Source organism: Pipistrellus hanaki, assembly GCF_964339955.1.
Source record: "Pipistrellus hanaki genome assembly, chromosome: 12".
Classification (NCBI taxonomy): domain Eukaryota; kingdom Metazoa; phylum Chordata; class Mammalia; order Chiroptera; family Vespertilionidae; genus Pipistrellus; species Pipistrellus hanaki.
The window spans coordinates 4347887-4372662 of NC_140514.1; the positions used below are offsets into that span (position 1 = coordinate 4347887).

At 41.7% G+C, this 24776-nt stretch overlaps 1 protein-coding gene across 1 annotated transcript in view; it reads left to right on the plus strand.

The window, feature by feature from the left end:
• The window catches only part of VSNL1 (visinin like 1), a 61314-nt gene that overhangs the window by 14745 nt on the left and 21793 nt on the right, over positions 1–24776 (plus strand). Inside the window, exon 2 of the mRNA XM_084900398.1 lies at positions 15882–16048. Coding sequence (XP_084756524.1) covers positions 15887–16048 — 162 coding nt within the window. The 5' untranslated portion in view covers positions 15882–15886. The remainder of the gene's footprint in view (positions 1–15881; positions 16049–24776) is intronic.

Below are 24776 nucleotides of genomic sequence, written 5' to 3' on the forward strand. Positions count from 1 at the left end.
GGCCAATAAAATTATATCCAGGATTCTGTGTGGTCCAACATCCTGGACTTTGACACTGCTGGTCTAAAAAAGGAAACTCCTGGATTCTGAACTTTGCATCCATTTTAAGGTCAAATTTAAAAGATTTCTGTACCACAGGCAAGCAGTGTTCATGTGCCAGAGAAAACGCAGCATTTGTGAGCCAATATTTTTACATCAGTAATTATAAGAGCCGTGTTTACTAAATTGCACAATCTAATAAAAAGAAGAAAAATTCTACAATAATGTCAAGTCACCAGTTGCTAAATAAATGATACCTTTGAAAGTGACTGGCTGGCCAGACATGCTGCTACAAGGACAATCATGGCTGTAGGATCACACAGACCTGCATTCAAACCCCAACACTCCCGCTCACTATCTGCATGGCTGCAGTTTTTTTTCTAAAACTGAAAATTGTTAGGTCTATCTTTCTTAGTCCTTACAAAGATTAAGACTATGAATCAGGAATACCTAGAACAGGGCTGGGGATAGAGAAAGTATACAATAACAGATATTTATCATTGTTATTGTTTGCAGTGATATGTGACTAAGGCCCCTAGGTCCTTTCAGGACTTATTCAAATACTAGAGGACTGGTGCACAACATTCATGCACTAGAGGAGGGTCCCTCAGCCTGGCCTGTGCCCTCTCACAGCCCGGACCCCTCGGGGGATGTCCACCTGCTTTGGGGGTGGGAGAGGCTTCTGCTGTGCTTGCCAGCCATGAGCCAGCTTCTGGCTGAGCGGTGCTCCCCTATGGGAGCGCACTGATCACCAGGGGGTATCTCCTGCATTGAGCATCTGCCCTCTGGTGGTCAGTGTGCATCATAGCAACTGGTTGTTCTGCTGTTCGGTTGATTTGCATATTAGCCTTTTATTATATAGAATAAATAAAACTCTTAGACTGAACATCTATCTAAGCGACCAGTGGACAGCATATCATACATGCTCAATAAATATGTATTCAATGAACCAAAGAACACCAAAAGGTCCCAATGATGTCTAAGATTTGGAATAGGGAGGTGAGAATTTCTGGCCACAGGAGGATGATATTTCAGGGGCAAAAGGGTTTCCTCCTGTGAGTAATTTCCACTTCTGACAGATTTTATACCCGATGATGTTCAGGAATTCCAAACTTCCACAATTAACTAGGCACAGAAGGAAAAAGAGGAAGAGGAGCTATTTGAGGTGTACAATATTTGTAAACACTCAGGGCACACCTGTCTTTCTGTGCTAAGGACACTACAGATGCTTTGCTCTCCATTATTTCACTCATTTTCACAAAGACTCAATGAGATAATAATATTTCTACTTTTAGTGATGAAATTGATACAGGAGTTGAGTAATTTGCCTAAAGTAGTAACGTTTGTAAGTAATAGCGCTAAGATCTAAAACAGATCTGTGCTCTTTCTACTTACTTTACCTTCTTTTTAATATTTATTGTGTCACTTTCACTTGAGGTATTGCCTCTGTCTTATCAAATCATTCATTCTTTTAACAAATACCTATTAAACAGCTATCATTTGTCTAGTACTAGATATATAGGGTGATTTAAATCAGCCATAATTCTTTCCCTCATAGAGATCAGAGTCTAATTAGAGAAACAGATATCAAACAAATAATCACAATATAGCATAAAATTGTAAACAGAATTAAGTAGCATGGAAGAAAATTCATCAATGCTGGAAGAAAATTCATCAATGCTACAAGAAAATTTTAAAGGGGAGACCTATTTTAAGCGGTTTGAAATAATAGATTCCAGGGAAATCCACTGAGGTCTACATTTCCAGCTCACCCTCCTGGGATTGCTGCTAAAACCTGTTTACAGTCTCTGGGCCTTGAGAAGCAGAGGGTGGTTTCTGTATTTCTTTTTGAGGAGAATGAGCTTGGCCCCCAAATGTTAGCATCTCCCATTTTATCCATCACTTGTTAAGCCTCAATAGCGAGGACAACAAAGCCATTTACCAGGTAGATATCAATTTAATTTTAGCATATCTCCAAGAGAAGTCTCTGAGATAATCACACCCTGCTGCATAGCTCACCGGGACAGTTTCCAGACAGAGAAAATATGCAAGCACCTGAGTGTCATGTGCACTTCCCAAACCCTCCATTACTTCTATGTGATACAGACATGTGGGTCTTTAAACATGTCCAAGTGCCTCCACAATTCCATTAAGTTAAAAGTATTTTATTTATTTACTGACGTATTTATTTAGTACTGACTATGTACTCTGAAGATAGAAGACATTGCTCATGCCCTCTCAGAACTCACATTCCAGCAGTAGAGACAGATGTTGGTAGTCTGTTACGAACAATCATGGCCCTATCTGGTTTGGCTCAGTGGATAGAGCATCGGCCTGCAGACTCAAGGGTCCCAGGTTCGATTCTGGTGAGGGGCATGTGCCTTTGTTGTGGGCACATCCCCAGGGGGGTGTGCAGGAGGCAGCTGATCGATGTTTATCTTCTCATTGATGTTTCTCACTCTCAATTCCTCTCCCTTCCTCTATAAAAAATCAATACAAATATTTTTTTTAAAAAAAGAACAATCATGAAAGAAACCCTTCTAGGCACATAAACCCAAAGCTCCACAGAGTGAGGATTGGAGGCGGGATCATTTGGGGGATGCCAAGAGTAGGAATTAGCTAGGCAATGGGAAAGGGGTGCAGGGAGCAAGGATCAAAGCATACAATAACAGCAAGAAAATACTTTCAGATGCATTGTCTGACATAATGTTTTCAAGGATTAAAGGATCTTGATTGAATAAAATGGAAAGAAGTGTGGATTTTATAATAAGACTCTGTCACAAAATATTCTGAGTGACATGAATTATTTTATCTGTGAAATTTAGATAATGATACTTATATGACAGATTATCATGGTGTACATGTTATAAATATTACCACATAGATATCAATTGATGCCTAGACTGTAAGGTGGTAGTAATGGTTTTAATAATAGGGCCACTAATACTACCGTGGTTAACTTATATTGGCATAGCCTCTAATCTTATTTAAGAATGTTTATTTCAGTTCTTCCCTGATGTTGGCAATAATTAAGGACTTGACTGACTTTTGCACATCATTATTGAGCTCCTGAGCAGGTAGATAGGGGAGCTTAAACTTGACCTTTCTTTCAAACAATTTTTGTAGCGACAACCTCTTTGCATTGAGCACATTCATTTAATAATTCTAACAGCTATCACTACCAAGAAGAGGAGCTTGTATTTAAAAATTATAAAAAGTTGAGATATTTCTTTTAAAAATATTAATTCCCCTGCCAAAACCGATTTGGCTCAGTGGTAGAGCGTCAGTCTTTGGACTGAAAGGTCCCGGGTTTGATTCTGGTTAAGGGCATGTACCTTGGTTGTGGGCACATCCCCGGTGTGGGGTGTGCAAGAGGCAGCTGGTCGATGTTTCTCTCTCATGGACGTTTCTAGCTCTCTATTTCTCTTCCTTCCTCTCTGTAAAAATTCAGTAAAATATATTTAAAATTTAAAAATATATATATTAATTCCTTCTTCAGTACCAGGAGCAAGCCTCGATATAAATAGTGGTAAACGAAACAGGCCACGTTCCCGCCCTTTGGGAGCTGACATTCCAGTGAAAGAGGTCAGTAAATGACCACATATCACTACATCAGCTAAATTCAGATAATTCTATGGCTACAAAGAATATAAAACCACATAATTGAGAGTCATTGGGAGTGTGTTGAAGGAGAGACAAGTTTTAAAAATTTAAACAGAAAAATAAAAAATAAAAAAGTGACATTTGAGCAGTGACTTGAATGTTGAGAAGTCAGCCGTGAAAGATCTTAGGAGAAGAGAACTCTAAGGAGAAGGGAAAACGAATGCAAAGGGCCTAAGCTGAGAGTAAACTTGATGTGTTAGAGACAAAGCCGCAAAGTGAGTGTGGCTGTGGCAGAGCAAATGAGTGTGATTGAGAGGAGATGAAGTTGGAGAGGTTGGGGGAATATACACCCCAATTTGCTTAGGATAGTCCTGAATAATGCCTGTTGTCCTTGCATAAACAATAGCGCCTTCTTTCATTCTCAAAGAGACTTCGTTTGTTTGTTTGTTTGTTTTTGCAGTAACTAGTTTAATTATAATGACTGTTCAATATTGTATGTCTGCTTTTTCCACTTAGAATATAAGTAATTTGCCATGTTTAACATAGAACCCACAGTTTTATATTCCATTGAGTTCATGTGCCATAATTTACTATGCATTTCTAAATGGGGAATGGTTATAGTTCTAGAGTTTTTACCATTATTAAATAATGTTGCATTAAATATAACCTTGTATATAACTTTTTCCTCTTGGACTACTTCTTTAAGACAGCTTCCCCTGGAATTAAAAGTGTTGATATATAAAGCTTCTTGATTTCTAGTATTTTTAGTGGATTGCAACAATATACAATTTTACTGTGCTTGATTATTTGTAGGATTGAAGTTAGTCATTGATATTTAATATTTTGTTCATAATCTGTTCATATTTGTTGCTCAGATTTCATGCCCTTTTACCATTTACTTTTAAGCATATTTAGTATTTAGAAGACATTTTGTTGCATATTTCCCCATTTTAATATTTGCTTTTTTCTGGTGTTTTTAGATTGCCTAAACTTTGAATTTTTATGCAGTTCTATCTATTTATCTTTTATTGTTTCTGCCATTGCTTTTAATGTTTAGAAAGCCTAATCTAACCTTACTAAGTAAGTTAGAAATGTTTTTGGGTTTTGTTTTCATTATTTGTGTTTACCCTGGCATGAATTATATACATACACAATAACTATTAACATTTGTCTAGCATATTTTCAGTTTCTAATTGTTGTCTTTGACTTAATTTTTGTATTAAACTGTTTGCTCCAACTGTTAATGTTTTTTAAAAGGTGGGATGATTAGTGTCACTCTAACCGATGTTTTTCATCAAATTGCTATCGAGTGGTGACAATAGCATCACTTACAAGATTATATTCCCTATTCCTCTTGCTAGGAAAATTTTCTTTCATCATATATTAAGTAATTATGTATAGCTGGATCTATTTCTAGACTCTCTGTTCCTTTATGCTAATCTATAAGTCTATTTTTGTGCCAATAAATCCTTCACTTGTTTGAGAAGAGCTCAAATTTCCTGCCTAAAATCTTTGCTTCTCTTGGCAGTACCTTCAACTGCTGCTTTTGTATTTAGCATCCAAACCTGTCCTCTACCCCTAGGAATCAGAAGGTATCAATTGTGGGATAACTGACCAAGCTGTGGAGTACCCTTAAGTTGCCTTCCTTGGGAAGAAAAAACAAAAAACAAAAAAAAACAAAAAAACAAAGAGCAACCAGAGATTAGGACACCATCCAGGCAAGAAGGAGAATGGCTAACTCTTACATGGAAATAATAGTTTTTGTCCTGGAGAATACTTTGTTGTTTCTCATCTTCTTTAAGAAGACAGAAAAGCTACCAGTGAATAAGAGAACTTCCAGGGTTCAAATCCTAACTTTACTGTGTTCTTGCGATGTGACCTTGAACAAATGTCTTCAATTCTCTAAATTTTATTTTCCTTGACTGTGAAATGAAGATATAGTGGCATCTACTTCATAAAATTATTGTAAAGATGGAGTGCGTAACCCATGAACACATAGTAAGCACTTGAGATGCTAAAAATCACTTATATGGATTTATTATTTCATTTGACATTTTGAGGTTGTGTGTAATTTAAAGCTGAACGAACAGAATAGGAAAGGCTCAGTAACTTTCCCAAGGGCACCTCTAATAGAAGCGCTGGAATTGGAATCTCACCTCAGATGTCTAACTCCAAGGCCTGTGCTCCTTCCTGTAGGTGACGTTACTGCACAGCACGATTAAGGTGCTTCTACCTGATCCTTTGGGTTCTGCACTGGTCACATAGAAGCAGCTGTAAGTTCTTAGGTGAAGATAAGAAGAAGGTTCAAGTATAGGATTGTCTTGAGATTTCCTATGGTTTCACTCTGGAAAAGTGCTACATTCATGGGAAAGAGAGGCATGGTTTTATCCTAATCTGCAAATTAGCTGATGAATAAACATATCCTTTCAGGCTAAGTGTTACTTAATGCACTGCTCCAGGCGGCAGGACACAGGCCCAGAGCATTTGTCATCCCCACAGGGTGGTGGGGGAAGCAACTCTTCCTCTCCTTCAGCACGCGTTACCTGTGCTCTCAGAAGGCCCAGGGCAGAAGGATGTGGGTGGAGGACGCCATGTTAGCAGCCTGTGCACACACCTGCCAAGTCAAACAGAACTGGAAGGTCTAATTTTAGCCCTCTTAGCCTTGGCATTGTCCCTTTCGGTCCATATATTCATCATGTACCACAATCAAGTGCTTTGTTCCAGCCTTGCTGGACACTTCACAAAGGCCTCCAAGGACAGGGTGAGCATAATTCAGAGCTAGAAACACATCAAAGACAGGAACCTTACCAGAGAGGGTCCGCACTCCCCTGGCAACCCGTGGGAAATGTGCCTTTTCCGCCCATCTTAGTCCCAAAGACCCAAGAAGGGGGCACGTGGTTGACTCTTCTTCTTCCAGCTTCTTCTTTGTGAACCTTCTGTTGGCTGCTCACCAATGGGTGCCTTCACCCGCTCCTGCCTGGGGTTTGCAATTTACTCCCTCTCTGCATCCCTGCCTCCCAAAGCCCATGTCTTTCAGTATCTGGGTCTTGGTTTTCCCCCCCCCCCCCCCCTGAGATGAGAGGATGCACTAAACTAAGAGTTACAAACAATGTTACAATATGCCAACTGCCTCCATGGTTTGTTCCCTACAATGACCTGGTGAGCTAGGTGAGGGAAACTTTCATAGAATTTTCCAAGATGAGAAAACTGAAGCTCCAAGAGGCAGCAGACTTTGCCTAAGGTCATACAGGAAAACACTGGCAGAGTTGTAACTGAAACCCAGCTCTGGTGTTTTAGAGAAAGGTGTCCCATGAACCAATCAGAGCACAGAAAGCCCGCCAAGGCCATTAGGGAGGGCCCTCGATAACTTTTCCTAAGGATATCAGCTAGCCTCTTGGCCAACAGTTGTTCCAGGTTGAGAACCCAGAATGGTGGACCTTACCTTCAAGTAAATTTCCTCATACTAAAAAGAGAGTAGGGGATTTTGATCTACAGACACATCCAGAGATACAAAGGAGAAAATACCACATTTTCCGGCGTATAAGACGACCTTTGTAATGAAAAAATGTCAACCGAAAATCAGGGGCAAAAGACCAAAATTGCACAAAAATTACCTGCAGATCTTGATGGCAAAGTAAGTCTTTTCTTTGAAGTGGGGGGTAGTCTTATATAGCGAATATAGGCCTAAACCTATGTTTTAACTGTAAAATTAGGGGGTCGTCTTATATGCCGGAAAATACGGGTATATTTTTCATCTACCAGCCTAGGTTTTTTGGCTAAGCTATGCCCTGTAATGATAGACAGATTAATAGGATGAAAACAAGTAGAGGTCTAATAACACATAGACCTCTAGGGTACATGGGAGAGAACCAAGAAAACTGAATAACTCTTCAAAATGGCTCAAGTCACCACCTTAAATACCATCACCAGTAAAGACACAAAAAAATATGAGATGGGAGGAAAGCCAGTTGTGGGAAGCTATCGGCACAGCCCAGCAATCCAGGTCAAGGTTGTTACACAGATTTAAGTCAGCTGCCTTCTCCGTTAATAAGAGTGTATAGGGATTTGGACGTCTGCCTGTTCCTGGTACAAAGAGGGAAACAGCCTTACAGATAGAGATTTCCCTTTAGAAATGTGTCTTTTTGAAGGATAACTTTGACTTAGTTTTCAGAGATTCTCCTATGTCTGCTGTTTCTTAAAAATAATCATCCTAAAATAATCCTATGCCAAAGCAGCATATTTTGGGGCAGCAAATTCTATTCTCCTCCACCTTCTTGGCTCTCTCCTTTGACCTTTAAATGGATCTTTCTCTGGACCTCATTGAAGTATCCTAGATCTGGCCTTAGGTACCTCGAAGTAATGCCCTATGGATCATCGTCTCTGAATTTTCTATCTTTCAAATTTGAATCTCAATTATTATAATGAACCTGGGATAGATTTCATATCTTATATATCATTTAAGCTGTGACAACATTATCACAATCCTGTGTGTTACATTATTACACTCCATCTCACAGAAGGCAGCACTGAGCCTCAAAGAGGGTTCCTAACATGGCCGTCCTGAATGTCACAGACTCTGATCCAGGGATTCTCCCATAAAACACCTTGTCTCCCTGTCATTGCCTCTCCTGGGTGCTGGGATGGGGGGACAGAGCAGTCTTGAGTGCCATGCTGAGGACTGGATTCAGAGAGAGGACAGGAATGCCACTGAAGGGGTTAAGCAGGGCAGTGAAATGATCAGATTTTATGCTTTAGAAAGTCATTTCAGCTACAGTGTGGAAGATGGGTTTAAGGAGGGCAAGACTGTAGATGGGGAAACAAATGAGAAGATTATTGTGATAATCAAAGTGAGATATAAGAAGATGATGGCCTGATCTAACGTAGTGGCAACGAAGAGTAGATGGAATTTGAAAACGTTAGGAAGGACAATCTCCAGACTACTTAACTTGATGATTGATTAGATAAAGGAACATAAAAGAGAGCAGGTTCCTCAATAACTACAGGTTCTGAACCAGTCCCTGTGCAGATAGTGGGGCCATTGACCCAGAGAGTAAGTAGGCCAGGAAGATAACATGTTGGGTCTAGTAAGTTACAGGATACAAAGGTGGACATGTCTAACAGGCAGCTAGATATATTACCTAGTATTCAGGAAAGACCTGCACTCAAGGGCGATTTGGGAACCATATTTACATTTGTATTATATGACAATATTGCACGAATATTTGTTGAATATGTTTATTATCACATGTCCTTCAAGCAGAACATTTTACTCTTATAAAGCCAACTTTATATGCCAGCTTCACAGTTCTCTGTATTTGAGACCCATGATGCCAGTTAAAGTCTTTTTTGGAATTACTGCGCAGATCACAGTTTAGGAGCATGGTCAGTGCAAAGGGCTCTCAGGGGGGAAAGACCCTACGAGCCAGAAGACTTGAATGGCTCTGCCTTTATCAGTAGACACTTGGGCATGTCGCTCGCCCCTCAGGATACCCATGTCCTCACTCTGAGAACAAGGAGAGGATGGACACCACTTATGCTCCAGGCTGCGCCTAGCCCTGTGCCTGGGGATGTGCAGATGACATAGGCTCCTGGTCTGCACTCCTCTCTCACGCCTCCCTGCTGCTTGGGATAAGGGCCGCGGTCCTACCCGCTGGGACTTGGCAGTACAATCTAGATGGCAATCTGTTGGACAGAAGGCTGTGATTATTAATGAAAGCATTTCTGCTGTTACCTCACAGAACTCAGGTTCTGCTGCTGCCAGAGACAGCCCCTTTCTTTCATAGAAGCGGATTCTCTAACACGTTGAATAGTCACAGACAAGATGCACGGGGAAGTAAAAATAAGACGCAGCAAAGTGGGTGGCTGCTTGAAACACTCCCAGCGGAAAGGTTACCAGCTATTAATCAGCTCATGCTTCTGTTCAGTGGGCGAGAAGGGAATTGAATGGAAACTTCACTCAATAGCTGATGCTTACTCAGGGCTGTGGGGTCCTCAGATGACTTGAATATGTCAAGTCAGATAGGAAGCATTTTTTACTTAAAGGAAGGAGAGTAAATAGAACCGTGGTAAATTCTCCATGTCTCACAACCTGTGAACTTCTCTTTATACCTACCAGAGCTGGGGTAGGTATAGAGGACAGGTTGACTTTTAGATGTCTAGACCTGCATCTTGAAATGTCTACCACTCTGCTAGAGCTGCCCAGTTTGCTGGGCCCTGTGATCAGGGTAATCATAGCTACTGTTTGTTGAACAGCCACTACGTAGAAAGCACCACTGGGAGGAATTGAATGTGTTATCTCAGTAATTCATAACAGCCCAATGAGCAATGCCATCATTTCCATTTGACAGATGAGGAAAATGAGGCTCCAATGGGCTGAGTTACTTATACCTTGTGTGCAGCAAAAGAACCATTACACCCCAGGTCTGACAGCAGCACACCTTTTTCTCCTTTAAACTAAGTTTGAGTAAAAAATAAAAGACATTGCACCCTAATGAAGAAAGAAGGGAAGGCACAAGATGGGTGAAAGGAAATTGGGTCTGAACAGAAACATTTCCAAAGTCATAGCCTGGCACGTGGGCACTATATAGTCTAAGCTGTGGCTCCCCGGTACTTGGGAAATGTCCTTGTCCGTGAGAAAGGAGAAAGATGGCAGTTGGGTCTGACCCCTAAGGCTGGTCAATCCACGTGACCCCTTGCAGGTAGAGTCCATGAGCCCTTGGCTACCTAGTTACCAGTTGATTTTAGTTTGGAACCTCCTAAGAAACCACTTAGTCAGATTCAAGGGCCCAGGCACACTAGCAGCATCCATCCTTGGGTCAAGGCTACCCCATCAGCAAATCTCTGGGGCCCCTTCAGGCTCTCCGCCCTGAGCTGTAGGGGGACAGCCTAGGGAAGGAGGCCACTCTTCACACCCTGGCCACAGGACATGGTTTGGCTCTGGAAGTTCAACCCAACTCAGTGCCCAGGGATCACTGGCCTCCAAGTCTTACTGCTGAGCCTCAGTAGCCAGGGCACTCAGTAGCCAGGTTCTGTCACTAACTCCGTGTTCCATGGCATTAGTCTCCTAGCCTCCCTGGGGCTTCTCTGGAAAACAAGAGAGTTAGATCAATGATTGATCCCTGGGGCTCACTTCTGCTTTCATCTTTCTGTATTTATTATACGTTCTGGAATGAAACTCCTGTCACTGGCTCTAACGCTGCCGCTGCCATCAAAATGTTTCTCCTCATTTATTACAGATCACATAAATACTCCCTCATCGCGAGTCCCCAAGAGTGCAGTCTGTGTCCCCACCTGTCTCATGCTCGTGGGCCAAGACCTTGGCTCTAACCTCATTAGGTTCAGGGTTTGAGTAGAGTCTCCAGAGAACACCAGGAGAAAGGACTTCTCCCCTTTTCCAAAGCTGCCCAGGCCCACAGAGACAGCGCCCAGGGCTAGTCTGCGATCTCTCTCTGTGCTTGGGACATGCAGTTTGGGGGCTGAGAGCACTTGGCTTCGGGAGGATGAAGGAGAGAGGAGCCCACAGAATTGGGGTGTCAGACATTTGTCTTTATTAGAAAAGAATACCCCACACAATGTGCCGGGCAACTTTGAGTCTGGTTTTCAGGGTTGTCCTAACAGTCTCTGGAAACTAGCAACCTCCTGTCATTTGTTTCTAGGTGTCCATCCCTGGGTGGCCTCTTGCCCATGGGAACCCCTCCACCAGTCCCACTTTGTGCCTAGCACCAAGTTTCTCTTTACTCAAGCAGTGACAAACTATTTGGTTTGTGGCTGGGCTGGTTTTTACCTTGCAGCCTGGAACTCACACCTAAACATAATACACCAGTTCCTGTCCCCTCCCTTCTAAGGTAACAAACACTCAAGTATTAACAGGTTCTGAGGTAAAAAATAATCCACATGTGCTGACTGACTCCTTTGAGACAGCCAGTTTGAAGAATGTGACTCCAATTTTCCTATTTACAAAACTTAGGTTGCAAATCAGTGAGGGGAAGGGGTGAGAATGGCCTTAAGGATTATCTGGTCCAAATCACTTGTTTTTCAAAGAGGGAAATTGAGCAACAGAGAAGGAAAGGATCTTACCCAAGATCACAGAATCAGCTAGAAACAGAGCTGGGATATATCTCCCTCCCATTATCACTGGACACTCGCTAAGTTTTACTTTCATTTTTACTCTTTCTGTATTCCTGGGCCCAAGTGAAAGATACTGCTTACCCCATGCCATTGCTGCCCAGAAAGAAAGGAGTGTAGGTGGGGAGGGTTAACCCATACATGGTTTTTCATTCATTTATCAAGCATTTCTAAGCATCGCCTTTATGCCAGGAACTGAGGGTACTGAGATAAAAAAATGAATCTTACCTTTAAGGTGTTCAAAAATTTGATGATAAAGACAAGAAAACAACCTCCAGGAAGACAGACTAGTTTCTATGCAGTTCAATGAAACATTCCTGCCACATGCTGCCTGCACTTTATACTATGATTACAATGATTCTCTTCAGATATAGATTATTATAAGATTCATTTTCCCAGAACAAAACATACCAAATACTATAAATTGATGAAGATCAGTGACAAGGTCCTTCAGCATCTACTTCATAATGGCCAGTCCCCCTCATTCACTCATTCTGTCAAAAAATACTTGATGAGCACTTAGAATGCGGTACCAAAGATGAAAGATAAATAAAAGACAGTCCTCTCTCTCAAGAAACTAAATAATAATGACCATGGAAGCTTTTACGAAGTAAGAAGGATGCCTAGGAGAAAGGAGGCCTACATTGGCCTTGTAAAGTCAATGAAGGTTTCACAGAGGAGGTGGCCTGTTACCTGAAGCCACTTGAAGAAGAAAAGCTCTGCTGAGCAAACAAAGGGCATATGATTCTCCCTAACCGGTTTGGCTCAGTGGATAGAGCGTCAGCCTATGGACTGAAGGGTCCCAGGTTTGATCCCAGTCAAGGGCATGTACCTTGGTGGGGCACATCCTCAGTGGGAGGTGTGCAGGAGGCAGCTGATCAATTTTCTCTCTCATCAATGTTTCTAACTCTCTATCCTTCTCCCTTCCTCTCTGTAAAAAAATCAACAAAACATATTTTTTAAAAAGATAAAGCAGATTCTATATTTAAAAAAGGCATGTGATTCTAAGAAAAGAGAGCAGCATGTACAAAGCGTGGACCTGTGGAAGCATGTAAGACCTACGACCTGTAATAGTTGATGGTTGCCAGGCATATGAAGTGAAAAGACCAGGTGAGTAGGCAGGACCAGTGCCATGGCAGAGAGAGGGGACTACATTCTATAGACAATGGAGAATTACTGAGAGTTTTAGGGAGAGGATTAGATGGTGAGTGTATAATCCAGAAATTCATTCATGCAGCCATGCAGAAAAAGTGGCTTGGAGTTCGACAGCCCAGTGAGGAGGTTGGTCATTAATCCAGACAAGTCCTGATGAGGGCATTGTCAATGCAACTTTAGGCCAGTTCAGAACTTGATTTTCTGAATGATTCACTCATTGCCAGACACACCTGCATGATGGTGCTGATTATAAAGCATAACCAAGAAGCATGAAGTTATGCATTTGATTGTTCAGAACCGTGATTCATGGTCCTGACAATGTTCCTTGCATGTGTAAGAGACAACCCTCTTCCAGGAAGCTGGGAAAGGCTAAGCAATTAATTATAAGTGATCCTCAGAAAATCCAAACTTTCCTGAATAAAGAAGAAGCTGACACTTTGACCTTCAAAAGGCTTTTGGAAGAGGTGGCTTTAAATAATCTTTAATCCATTTTTCCATTAATACAAACTCACTTCTGAGCTTGTGGTTTTCCAAAGAAGGCTCTGGCAAAGTGACCTCTCTCTCTCTCTCTGTCTCTCTCTCTCTCTCTCTCTCTCGCTCTTTCTCTTTCTCATGCCAAGAGACACTGATTCTTCCTGCTTTTGCTCCTTCTGTTCCTTCACTTAACATGCCTTCCATTCACCTGTCTGTGATTGTGCATAGGCGTCTTGCAGATTCAGGTTCAAAATTTAGTTAAGCCACACACTATTCGTATGATCTTGAGAGAGCTGCCCTAATCCTTATTGCTGAGTTGTCATAAAGTCATACGCAAGTTCATGAAGTGCTCAATGTAGTGCCTAATCCACAGCCAACACTCAGTCTTCAGTAGCTGTCATTGTTAGGTGAGATTCTAGTCCAATAAAGAAAATTTGTAATTCTCTCAAAAGGACAAAGTATTGAAAGTTTTACATCTTTTGATGATCAGGGTAGCCATGAATTACAGTTTTCTTACTCAGATGAATTAAACTAGACACCTGAGTTCTTACTTCATTTCCATATCCAGCTGTCGAATCCCATGGTAACTTGTAATTAAGAGACAGTTGCTAATAAGAGATTGGGAGCTTGAAATTAAGAGCAAGAGTAAATAGAGCTGAAACCGGTTTGGCTCAGTGGATAGAGCATCGGCCTGTGGACTGAAAGGTCCCAGGTTCGATTCCAGTCAAGGGCATGTACCTTGTTTGCAGGCACATCCCTAGTAGGGAGTGTGCAGGAGGCAGCTGATCGATGTTTCTTTCTCATCGATGTTTCTAACTCTCTATCCCTCTCTCTTCCTCTCTGTAAAAAATCAATAATATATATATATATATATATATATATATATATATATATATATATATATATATATTTTTTTTTTTTTAAGAGTAAATAGAGGGGCTCCCTAACCAAGGGCATGGCTGCTTATCCTCAGGACACTTTCTCAGACATAAGAGCCTAGAACACAAGTGGCCATCTCAATGGTATCTGCTCCGGGGTTGGGTGCTGTTGGGGAGGTGCTACGGAGGGAGCCTTCCCCAGAGGGAGTGGCTTTGTGGAAGAATTGTTCAGTGTTAGGGCAGGTTACTGACAATGGGTGTGGAATCTGTTTTAGAAGAAGGTAAAAAAAATAATAATAATAACGAAGTATGTGATGAGATTACCCTTTCTGGGCTATTGCAAGCATAAACCTGCCTAGAGCCTGGGTGAGAATTTGTCTCAAGAACAATGAATGAAGCACTAGGTCCACTTGGGTACATTCTTCAAAACCCAACTCAGCCTCCTCTGAACAGTTTTAAAGATCTTGTGACATTTTCCTTATTCTGGTGGTCCCTTAGATGTTCAAGTTCACTTTGACTTTTTAAATCAATCTGTGGCTAATTCATTTTCACTCTTTTTTATTATAAAACAACACTAAAAGGAAATTTTACAAGGTGATCCTTAATTTTCCTGCATGAATGCAACTATTTTGATTTTGGAGTATTTTTATCTTTGTTTACCTATTTCTTTCAGTGAAGCAAAAAGAGTTTTGTTATCATATGTGCTTTATTAAGGAAGACATTGAAGATAAAGTAGTTAACATTGACATAAGTGACAGACATAGTAAATGGCCAAATCAGAAATGATTTTAAACCTATGTTCTATTCATTTACTATGATAATGGCCACATAACTTGGCACATAATTGATGTAGGTAACATTTTGTTGTTATTTTCTTTTTCCTTCTTTTTAGGTAACATTATTTAATGTACTATTATTTTTACTTACTAACAGTAATAATAAAAGAATGTAATTATGTCAGCTGAAATTCACCAAATGATCTTTTGAAAAGAGTTGGTCAACACTGAAAGAAGTGTTGGTGGAAGTCTCTGAAGATAAGAAAAACATAGAGAATCAATGTGATTAATAAATATGAGCTGTTTCCATTTGGAAGAAAAAAAATTGTAACTTTATAACTAGAACAACTGAGACTCCCTACCATTGCTGACCAGCTTTCCAAGCCACTTTTTGATTATTTGGCTACAATGCCTTATCATTCTTATCAATAATCTCAATAGTTCCACAAACTAAATGTAGAATTAGGTATCTGGGTAGCAAATAAAAATAAACTCAATTCATCGGAAGAAAATATAAATAATGCCCATATACTTTATTTGAGTAGCATAAAAAGGGACAGGTGCCTTCCCATGTGGTAACCAATGCCACGTGAAAGATGACACGTGATGGACGAGGGTGAACACTACAGCCCTTTGAACTGTGAGAAGAGGGTTTTGTGCTAATCTCTTTTCTAGAATACTGAATAGAAGGAAGTAGACTTGGGGAGACTTTTATCAGATACCCTGGAGGGAGTTCCCTCCAAGGAACTGCTCAGAACTCCAGCTTGGCTCTTAATCAAGTTTGAAATAATCATAGCCGTGGCGCTAATTGCATTAATTTGCTTTTCTTCAGGCAAAATGGGGAAACAGAACAGCAAACTGGCCCCCGAAGTGATGGAGGACCTGGTGAAGAGCACGGAGTTCAACGAGCATGAGCTCAAGCAGTGGTACAAGGGGTTCCTCAAGGACTGCCCCAGTGGGAGGCTGAACCTCGAGGAATTCCAGCAGCTCTATGTGAAGGTAAGCTGTCTGTTCACCAGGCAGACAACATTGTCTGCATGAAATGCAGCTTCGTGTGGGATTATAATTCAAATTAGCCAGTTTGTTTCCCCCAAATAGAAAAATTGACAATTTAAAAAAAAAAAAAATGCGAACGGGTGTGCTTTGTTCCAGAGATAATAATTTCTGAACAAGAAGAGTAATTGTGCAATCAGACCACTGAGTAGAGTTTAGAGGATGACAGGGCTGGTAAAAAGAACAGTAAATTTTCAGATAATCATATGTGCTGATGATTACTGACAAGCTGCTAATGACATTATTGTTTGGCTTGAAAAGGCATCGGAATCTTTCTCAGGTAAAGAGAAAGTACATGGATTTTTTTTTTCCACTAAGAAAAGTCCTCCTATTTGCAGGTAAGAAAAAAATGCCTTTGACATCACATGTAGAGGGGTTAGGGGAGGTCTGGTGTACATCCAGGCATCAATGTCCACATTGTGGGCTCTTATGTCAGCATTTTGTACTGTGTGGAAGCTAATTTTTCCCTGGACCTGAGGTAGAACTGTTCCATGGAAGGTGTACTTTCTACTGCAGTGGTATTGTTTGGGTTTGTCTGAGTTTAGCAGCTTGACTCAAGCCACTCCAATTTGTATCTACTTACATAATATTAGGCTTGTGGAAGAAATACATACATTTTCTTAGTAAAATGAAAAATAGCATATAGTGATTTTATCACTTAAGTGTAGCAACTGTCCATTTGAACAGTTGAAAACACCCAACTGCATATATGTGTGTAGTGTGGTTGCATACAATAGTAAGCATTGTCTCCTGAAGGTGAACATGTCCCATAGTCTGTACTGCAGAATTCCTTCCTTGCACTTGTACAAGAAAGGGCATGTATAAGAATGCTCATGGCTGCACTGTTCACAATAGCAAATCTGGGAAACCACCCAAATGCCCATCAAAGGGAGAGTGGAAAATAAACTGTGGTATGCTCAGGGAAACAGTCAAAGCAGTTGAACTGCAGTGACACTAAAACATTAAGTGCAAAAAAGTAAGTCTCAAAACATTCTAAATTAAACACAAGTAACATTTAAACGTTTTATAAAGTTACAAATAAATGCCATAAAATCATATAAAAAGGAAAGTACGAGAGATAAACACAGGATTCAGACTCATAGTTATATTCAGTGGGGAATAGGCAAGGGATGAGTTGGGGATAGAGCCATATGTTGCATATAAATTGTGACAAAGTCATACTTATGGTTTTGGGTGGTGAATTGTCATTATTAAAAGCTCACAAACCTGCATGAGCCACTGAAGCATGTCAGGAACCCAGAATTATTATTACTGCAAAGCTGAGATCATGGTAAAAAAAAAAACAACTATATCTATAAGTGTTTGTAGAAAAGTACACATATACTGACATGGGTATGTGTAATAAGACTACTGTGACATTTCTAAGAAGATCTAAGTAATCTATTTTTAGCATGTGACAATCTTTTATATAAAAGTGCTGAGAAATGCATTTATTATTCAATTGATTTAAATTGGTTTTGCAGAGAAGCGTGACGGTATGCAAGCTCCTAGATTATTATGCACACCACTCTCCATAGTTTTCGGTCACATCTTCTACTATTTTATCACCCAAGAGTTAGCCTGAGCCTCAGAACTGTCTTCTCTCAGCCCCAAGGAAAGCACAGACAAATGAGATTTGTCAAAGCCACTTTCATATCACCAAAGGTCATGTAAGCTGTCACTCCGTGTTTAAGAGAGCTCCGTGTGCCGTGTTCTTTACTGTTTGTTTGAAATGAGAAGATTTGCCTTTGAAGACATAGTTGGTTTGCAGGAAATTAGGTGTTGCATTTATATACTGGAAATACTCAGCACCAAAAAAGCATCAGCCTCAAGATGGGGAGAGAGGAGGATGTAAGTATTAAACACAGCTCAGCTGTACACAGTACAACTGACGTATAATAGTACGTACTGACATCATCTCCCACCCCACCTCCCCAACACCATGCTGGAATAGATTTTTTGTTGTTATTGTTCCCGGAAGGGAATATATGACTTTCTGGATGAAGTTTAGACTCTTGGCAGCTTCTTAATAGTCACATTCAAACTCAGCCTGTGCTCTTGTATCAAATAGTCAGAAAGCAGGCAAAGTCTTCCACTGCTTCCAAGGACATAACACAAAGTAGAATCACGTAGGAAATATGCTACGTGCACAGAAAAAAAGAACAAGTCTGATAAGCTAGAAGGGAGAAGCACAGAAAAATGTGGGTTATATAATGAGGACCAAGAGAAGGGCTGACAAGAAGAAAAAAAAACCCCACACACCAACTTCCTTTAATGCTGCTGAAAAGTGCAAATATTCAGCAAGACACAGTCCTTCTCCTGATGAATAGGCACTTTTCAGTGGTTCCTTCTAGCTCAGTGTGGATGGCGAGACATCCTGGAACATAGCTGGGCCAGCAAAACTGCTGTGGCCTCTGCCCTCTTGTCTGTGCGGCTAGCCTGGCTCATCTACTATTGCCTACCTGACCTGTTTCAGGCTCCTAGAGTCACCTCGCTGCTTAGAACAAATGGTGATGAGGTATAGGGAGGAGCAGGATAATGAGACATAATGCAGGGCCAGAAGCCACAAACCCTCAGCTTGAGAAGCCTTTGTAACCAAAATACAAAGGAACTCTTTCATTAAGTCTGTTTAAAAAGGCTTAAAATTGAGGGCCAGAAAAATGAGGCAATTTTCCCAGTGTCGCGAAAAGTCAGAAGGTAGGAGAATGGACAATAAAAATTGTATGCTGACTCGCACCACAGTACCGAACCCTACCTGTTGACTGGATTCCATGGCAGCTCTGCCTCAACCCGTCCATCCACTACACCATGTGCCTGCTGGCGTGAGCCTTGAATAACACAGATCTGGGCATGGTCCTTCTGAGTCTGATACAGATTTCATTCTTTAGTCATATTGACCATGGTCACCGCATCTCAATGAACATGAGACCCAATGGCTAGCACAGAGCCTACTGCAAAGCCAGCATCAGTGCTTGTTGAGTGAATCATATTAAATGCTGGCTGTGTATCTCCCTCTCAGGAAGCCTTGTGGTGGAGGCTTAGGGATGTAACTTAAGGACAGTCCTGCCTGCCCTCAGGGTCTCGGAGGCTACTCAGAAAGACACGGTTAACCACAACCCAAGGCAGAATGACATAAGTGCTTCCTGTGGGGCAAAAGTGGAAAGAAGAGCTTAATTTCAAAATGGGATATTAAACGATTAATTAAGGCAGGGATGGAGGACTTTTCTCTTGGCTTTTAAGAAGGTAAAATCTGATGAAACCAATTTGGCTCAGTAGATAGAGCGTTGTCTGCAGACTGAAAGGTCCCAGGTTCGATTCTGGTCAAGGGCATATTCATTGGTTGCGGGCACATCTCCGGTGGGGGGTGTGCTGGAGGCAGCTGGTTGATGTATCTCTCTCACTGATGTTTCTGGCTCTCTATCCCTCCCCTTTCTTCTCTGTGAAAAATCAATAAAAATATATTTTAAAAAAAGATAAAATCTCTCTAGGTCTAGGAGATGTTTTTACTTTCAAGCTTGGTACCTGTGCCCTTCCTCACAGATTCATATGTGAGAGTTTTTAACCACCAGTACCTCAGAGAGTGACTGTATTTGGAGACAGGATCATTAAAGAGGTAATTTTAAATAAAAGGAGGTCATTAGAGCGGGTCCTAATCCATGGTGATTCGGGGCATCAGAACAGGAGATTAGGACGCGGGCATGCAAAGGGATGACCATGTGAGGACACAGGGAGAAGACGCCCATCTGGGAGCCAAGGGGAGGCCTCAGGAGAAACCAACCTCACCAACACCTTGATCTTGGACTTCTGCCCTCCCCAAATGTGAGGATATACGTTTTTATTGTGCAAGTCACCCGGTCTGTAGCACTGTGTTATGGTGGCCCCAGCAAACTCATATAGTGCCTGTTTCTTCTCTGCTACACATTTCTCACGTGCAAACCCAGATCCTCTGTATCTGATGTAAAGACACCCAGGCACATGCAGGAATGTCTGTGTCTCAGGCCACAGAAGTTGTAGGAGATATCTCATTCTCCCCCCCCCCCCCCAACACTGCTGGGAAAGGTTGGGGAGGGAGCTTTTGTATTTTGTCACAAAGAACCAAGTACCTGATTCCTTCCACCACCACCACCACCACCCCCCACCCAAGCATTTCTTGTTTCCAATAATCACATGATTGCCAAGTTGAGATCACAAATTAAGATTGAGGGTTTGCAATGTTAACTACATGTTCAGAGAAGCAGCCACGTTGTCCAAATAAAACCTACCCTGGGGAAGAGCAAGCAACTGAGTGAGGGAGGATGTGTCCCGATCCAAGGTTCTCTTCCTTGGAGCATGGATGCCTGTTTACCTTGTTTAGTCGCTGTGACATGAAAGCTGAAGAAACCACAAAACAAAGCTGGTGGAGTCCTGGAAAGCCCCACGTGGATTCTGATTTTGTTTGGAGTTTGCCTGTCAGGAGTCTGCCCATCGGGATTGTTTGGGAGGATTCGGGCTGAGTAGAAACATCAGTCAGGGGGTAGTTAAAAATGGCCATGGATTTGGAACCTGGCAAACTTGAGATTCAATCCCAGCTGTGCTACCTTTGCCATATCCCTGCCTCTCTGAATCTCTGTTTTCTCATCTTTGATATGGAAATAACAAGTTCAGACCTATCACCTCACTGGTGGAGAACCAAAGGAAAGAAGGGAAGGGAGATGATTTTGCAACCTGTAACAAGATGTTTTTGCTATGATGATCGATGATCTACTCATTTGCTGCCAGAGTCAAGATGAAAAATGTGTTTGTTTTGTATGCCAAAGCCAGTGGCTGCATAAATGGTCTACAGAGGAGGATGTAAGGCTCTATTGATGTCTGCAATGTATTCTAAGGTGGGGCAGCAACCCTGGCAAGACCTACCACAAGGCTATGCTACCGTGTTTCCCCGAAAATAAGACATCCTCCGAAAATAAGACCTAGTGCATGGAAAGATAAGACATCCCCTGAAAATAAGACCTAGCGCAACTTTGGGAGAAAAAATTAATATAAGACACTGTCTTATTTTCGGGGAAACAGGGAAGCTTCATTCCCATCACAGATCCTTAGACATCAGGCTCTGCATCTTCCCCTGCACAAAGGTGTCCGCCAGGCCCCTGTTGCCATACAGGATGCAGTGTGACATCAGTTCACGTTACAGCCAGCCAAAGTGCTCTGTAGCCAGGTAAGACAGATGGATCACTAAATTAAGGCACCTGGGCATGGGAGGGTTTCCAGATGCCAAACAGCCCAGTCCCTTGGACTGTGGCATTGTCCAGGAGAGAGAATTCCCCCTTCTACCCTTCTTGCATTCTTGCAGCTAGACTACTAATAAAATTGGCACAAGGCCTAATAACAGGAGGAAAACACAAATTATTACCTGTACATAGAATTAAAAGAATAATTATCTGAAAGGAGTGGAGCAGGCTGATTATATATTTTTTATCATCTGGAGAAACCATACATTTATGGGGACTTTGACAAGTTAAAGAGCATAGGTGCTAGGGTCTGTGAGTAGTAAAGAAGTAGAATGTGGGCTGAGGGCAGTGAATCAGTAAAACTGACAAGGGTGTGTTTAAAGTCGCTTCTCGGCCCTGGATCCTCTATCTGTTGCGATAAGGCTATGGGATTCTTCTTAGTCTGACTGCTCTGAATCTTAGCCCTTTTAAGGCAGAGTGGCACCTTTCACATGGAGGTTTATTTCCTGCATTTATGCATTTCTAGAGACAGGCGATTGGAGAGCTCCACCTTCCTCCCCGCAACCTCTCAAGTGATTTTTTAAAAAATTAGGTTCTTTTTAAAAATATATACTTTATTGATTTTTTTTTTTTAACAGAGAGAAAGGGAGAGGGATAGAGAGTTAGAAACATTGATGAAAAAGAAACATAGATCAGCTGCCTCCTGCACACCTCCCACTGGGGATGTGCCCCCAAGCAAGGTACATGCCCTTGAGTGGGATAGAACCTGGGACCCTTGAGTCCGCAGGCTGATGTATCCACTGAGCCAAACTGGTTAAGGCTTCTCAAGCGTTTTTAATTCAAAATAATCCATATGCCACTGTGGAATATTTTGTGGTGGCCTGCGTGGGACCCAGCTGCACAAAGAGCTGGCTCTCCCATCACATATTTTCTCAAAAGAAATGGCTATTACAACATCACAGCATCAGATTTAAATGAAATTGGAAAGTAAAAGACTTAGCACAAAAAGGGTTTTTGGATTATCAGTTTTTAAGGATTCAGATTTTCCATTTTGTAAAAGGTAATTAGGAATAGGTCTTATTAAAAATTGTTGGGGGCAGAGCTATATGCAGAACCATTTTAATTCCTTTGGGAAATAGATGTTACATAAGACATAAAATGTCATGGAGACTGGGCTGGTAAGGATGCTAAGATTTTTAGTGAAAACCTGGGAATTCATTTCCATTTGGATTGTTTCCCAACACGATCAAGGCTGCACTTCAACTTTAATTAATGTGGAAAACAAGAGTTAGGGTCTGAAAATCTTGAGGGAGAGATGACATGAGTTCTGGGGAAATGAGTCACATGTGAGGTTCCAGAGGCATTTGCTATGGGGAGATTGTCTCAGGGACTAGCTGGTTACCAGGGAGTCTTGCATTAGAGAGAACATTAATCCCAAAGGGTTGGAGTGATAACCTCCTCCTGTCTCCGAGGGTGTGAAATTCTTTTGGATGGTTTCCACACCTTGGGAGTTGTCTTTCCTGTGACACAGCAGGTGTCAGTTAGAAAGCTATCAATGGTCATTTCAGCCATGTTATCTGGAGGAATGCTCTTAGATGATTCCTCCACTTCTCTGTTCTCAGAATAAGATTGGAAAGAGCCCTTTAGAAGCCTTTCACTCCACCTCCACCACCCAACCCCTTTCCCACTTCCCTCAGCTCACCTCACCTCCAGTTTATAAAGGAGGACACAGAAGCCCTTGGGAGGGGGAGGGCATTCCACAGAGGAGCATTTTCTTAATGGAATTCACTTAACATCTAAAAGGATGGATCCCAACTTCACCCTGATGGTGGAGGTTTTAAGCCAGGAAGATCAGCTCTCCATTTATCTATTATCTACCGCTAATTGGTAAAGGACAGTCCATTTCAAATTGGAAGTAGAGCCAAAGAGGAAGAAATAGCCCATGTCTATTATAGGTTTGCACTTAAAGATGCAAAATCATGCCTGGATCTCTCATTGTAAAGCTGTTTTGCCTTACTGGGTTTTTATGACCCTTTGAAGGGTGAACGGGATCTGGTTCTGGTACCGTTGACCCAACCTGGTGGGAATAATTTCTTCCCTCCCCTCTTGTGGCTCATCGAGCACCTGCCAGAAGAAAACTCTCTATCTTATTATGACTCTTAAATCTCCACTTGAAATGTTGGCTCTCTGACTATTTCTCTCTCAGGGCTGTTACCGAGTCCCATCCTTGTGATTGCCCCTATGATGCTGTGAATTATTCCAGTGTCATGCCGGCTTCTCTCCACCCGGATGAAACACCGTCCTGTCATAACTGGGAAGAAATGGGAAAGATCAGCTGTAAAACAGTCCTACATCCATCTACAAAGTGTCCAAGGACTTCATTAGCTCTGTCATAGGAGAATCCCTCTGTAGATAGCAACACAGAGAAGCTACTAGCAATCACTCACCAATACTGCTGGGTGGTATCTATAACAAGCCTGCAGCCAGGAACTATGGGGAATGTGAAGTTTGAGTCAGATTGCCTCACTGGTGTTAAGGGCTTACAACCTAGTACAACAATCTGTATAGATAGCTCAGAGATGGTAGAGGAAATAATATCTGTCCCAAGACCAACAAAAATGTTCTAGCCTAGTATATGTCTATATATTTCCACATAAATATCTTTACTGAATATTTTAAGATACCCTGAAGTATAGCAGGAGTTGCAGCTGCAAGAATGACATTCCCAAGAGAAAGGACAAGTTCAGCAAGGGCACAAGGGCAGGGAGATAGGGGAATGGTGTGGAGAACAGCAAGTAGCTGTGTTGCCTGAAATGTCAGATTACCAAGGAGGTAATGGCGGGGAAGAGGGTCAGTAAGGTTGGAGATGTGAGTGGGATCCAATCACAGAGTCCCTGAACACCAGGAAAGCTCAAAGTCCTGAATATGTACACAAGTCAAATAGATGATTTCTTGCCAGGAGGTGTTAGATGACCATAGAAATTCTGGTGACCTGGCATTGTATTCTTTGTAAAATAGCAGAATGACAGTATCAGAAATGATAAGGGTGTGTGTGTTTTTCATTTTCCTTGTATAATAAATGTTCACAGTGACTCAGTGAGTGAAGCAGCAGGAGCTCACAATGTGTCCTTAAGCAAATGTCTGAGGGCCAGAGTTGACTGAGTTATTCATCAAGTGTTTATTGTCCATGCCTGGCGTGTGCCATACCGGACTAACCTCTGAGGGGATCGCAGGCAGTCCTAGGCAGTCCCATGGAAGTCCTGTGCAATCTGAGGTGGGGGTGAGGGTGGACACAAAGCCAGCCAAGCAAACTAGTGCAGGCACAGCACAAGAGCTATGAGGTTTGGGGAACTGAGGGGAGGGGAGGGAGAAAGGGGCCATTTTTTAGCTTCACCTCCTACTTTTTTCTGGAGATAGATGAATTAATAGAATATGGTACCAAGGCAGAGATGGGAGTTCCACAGACA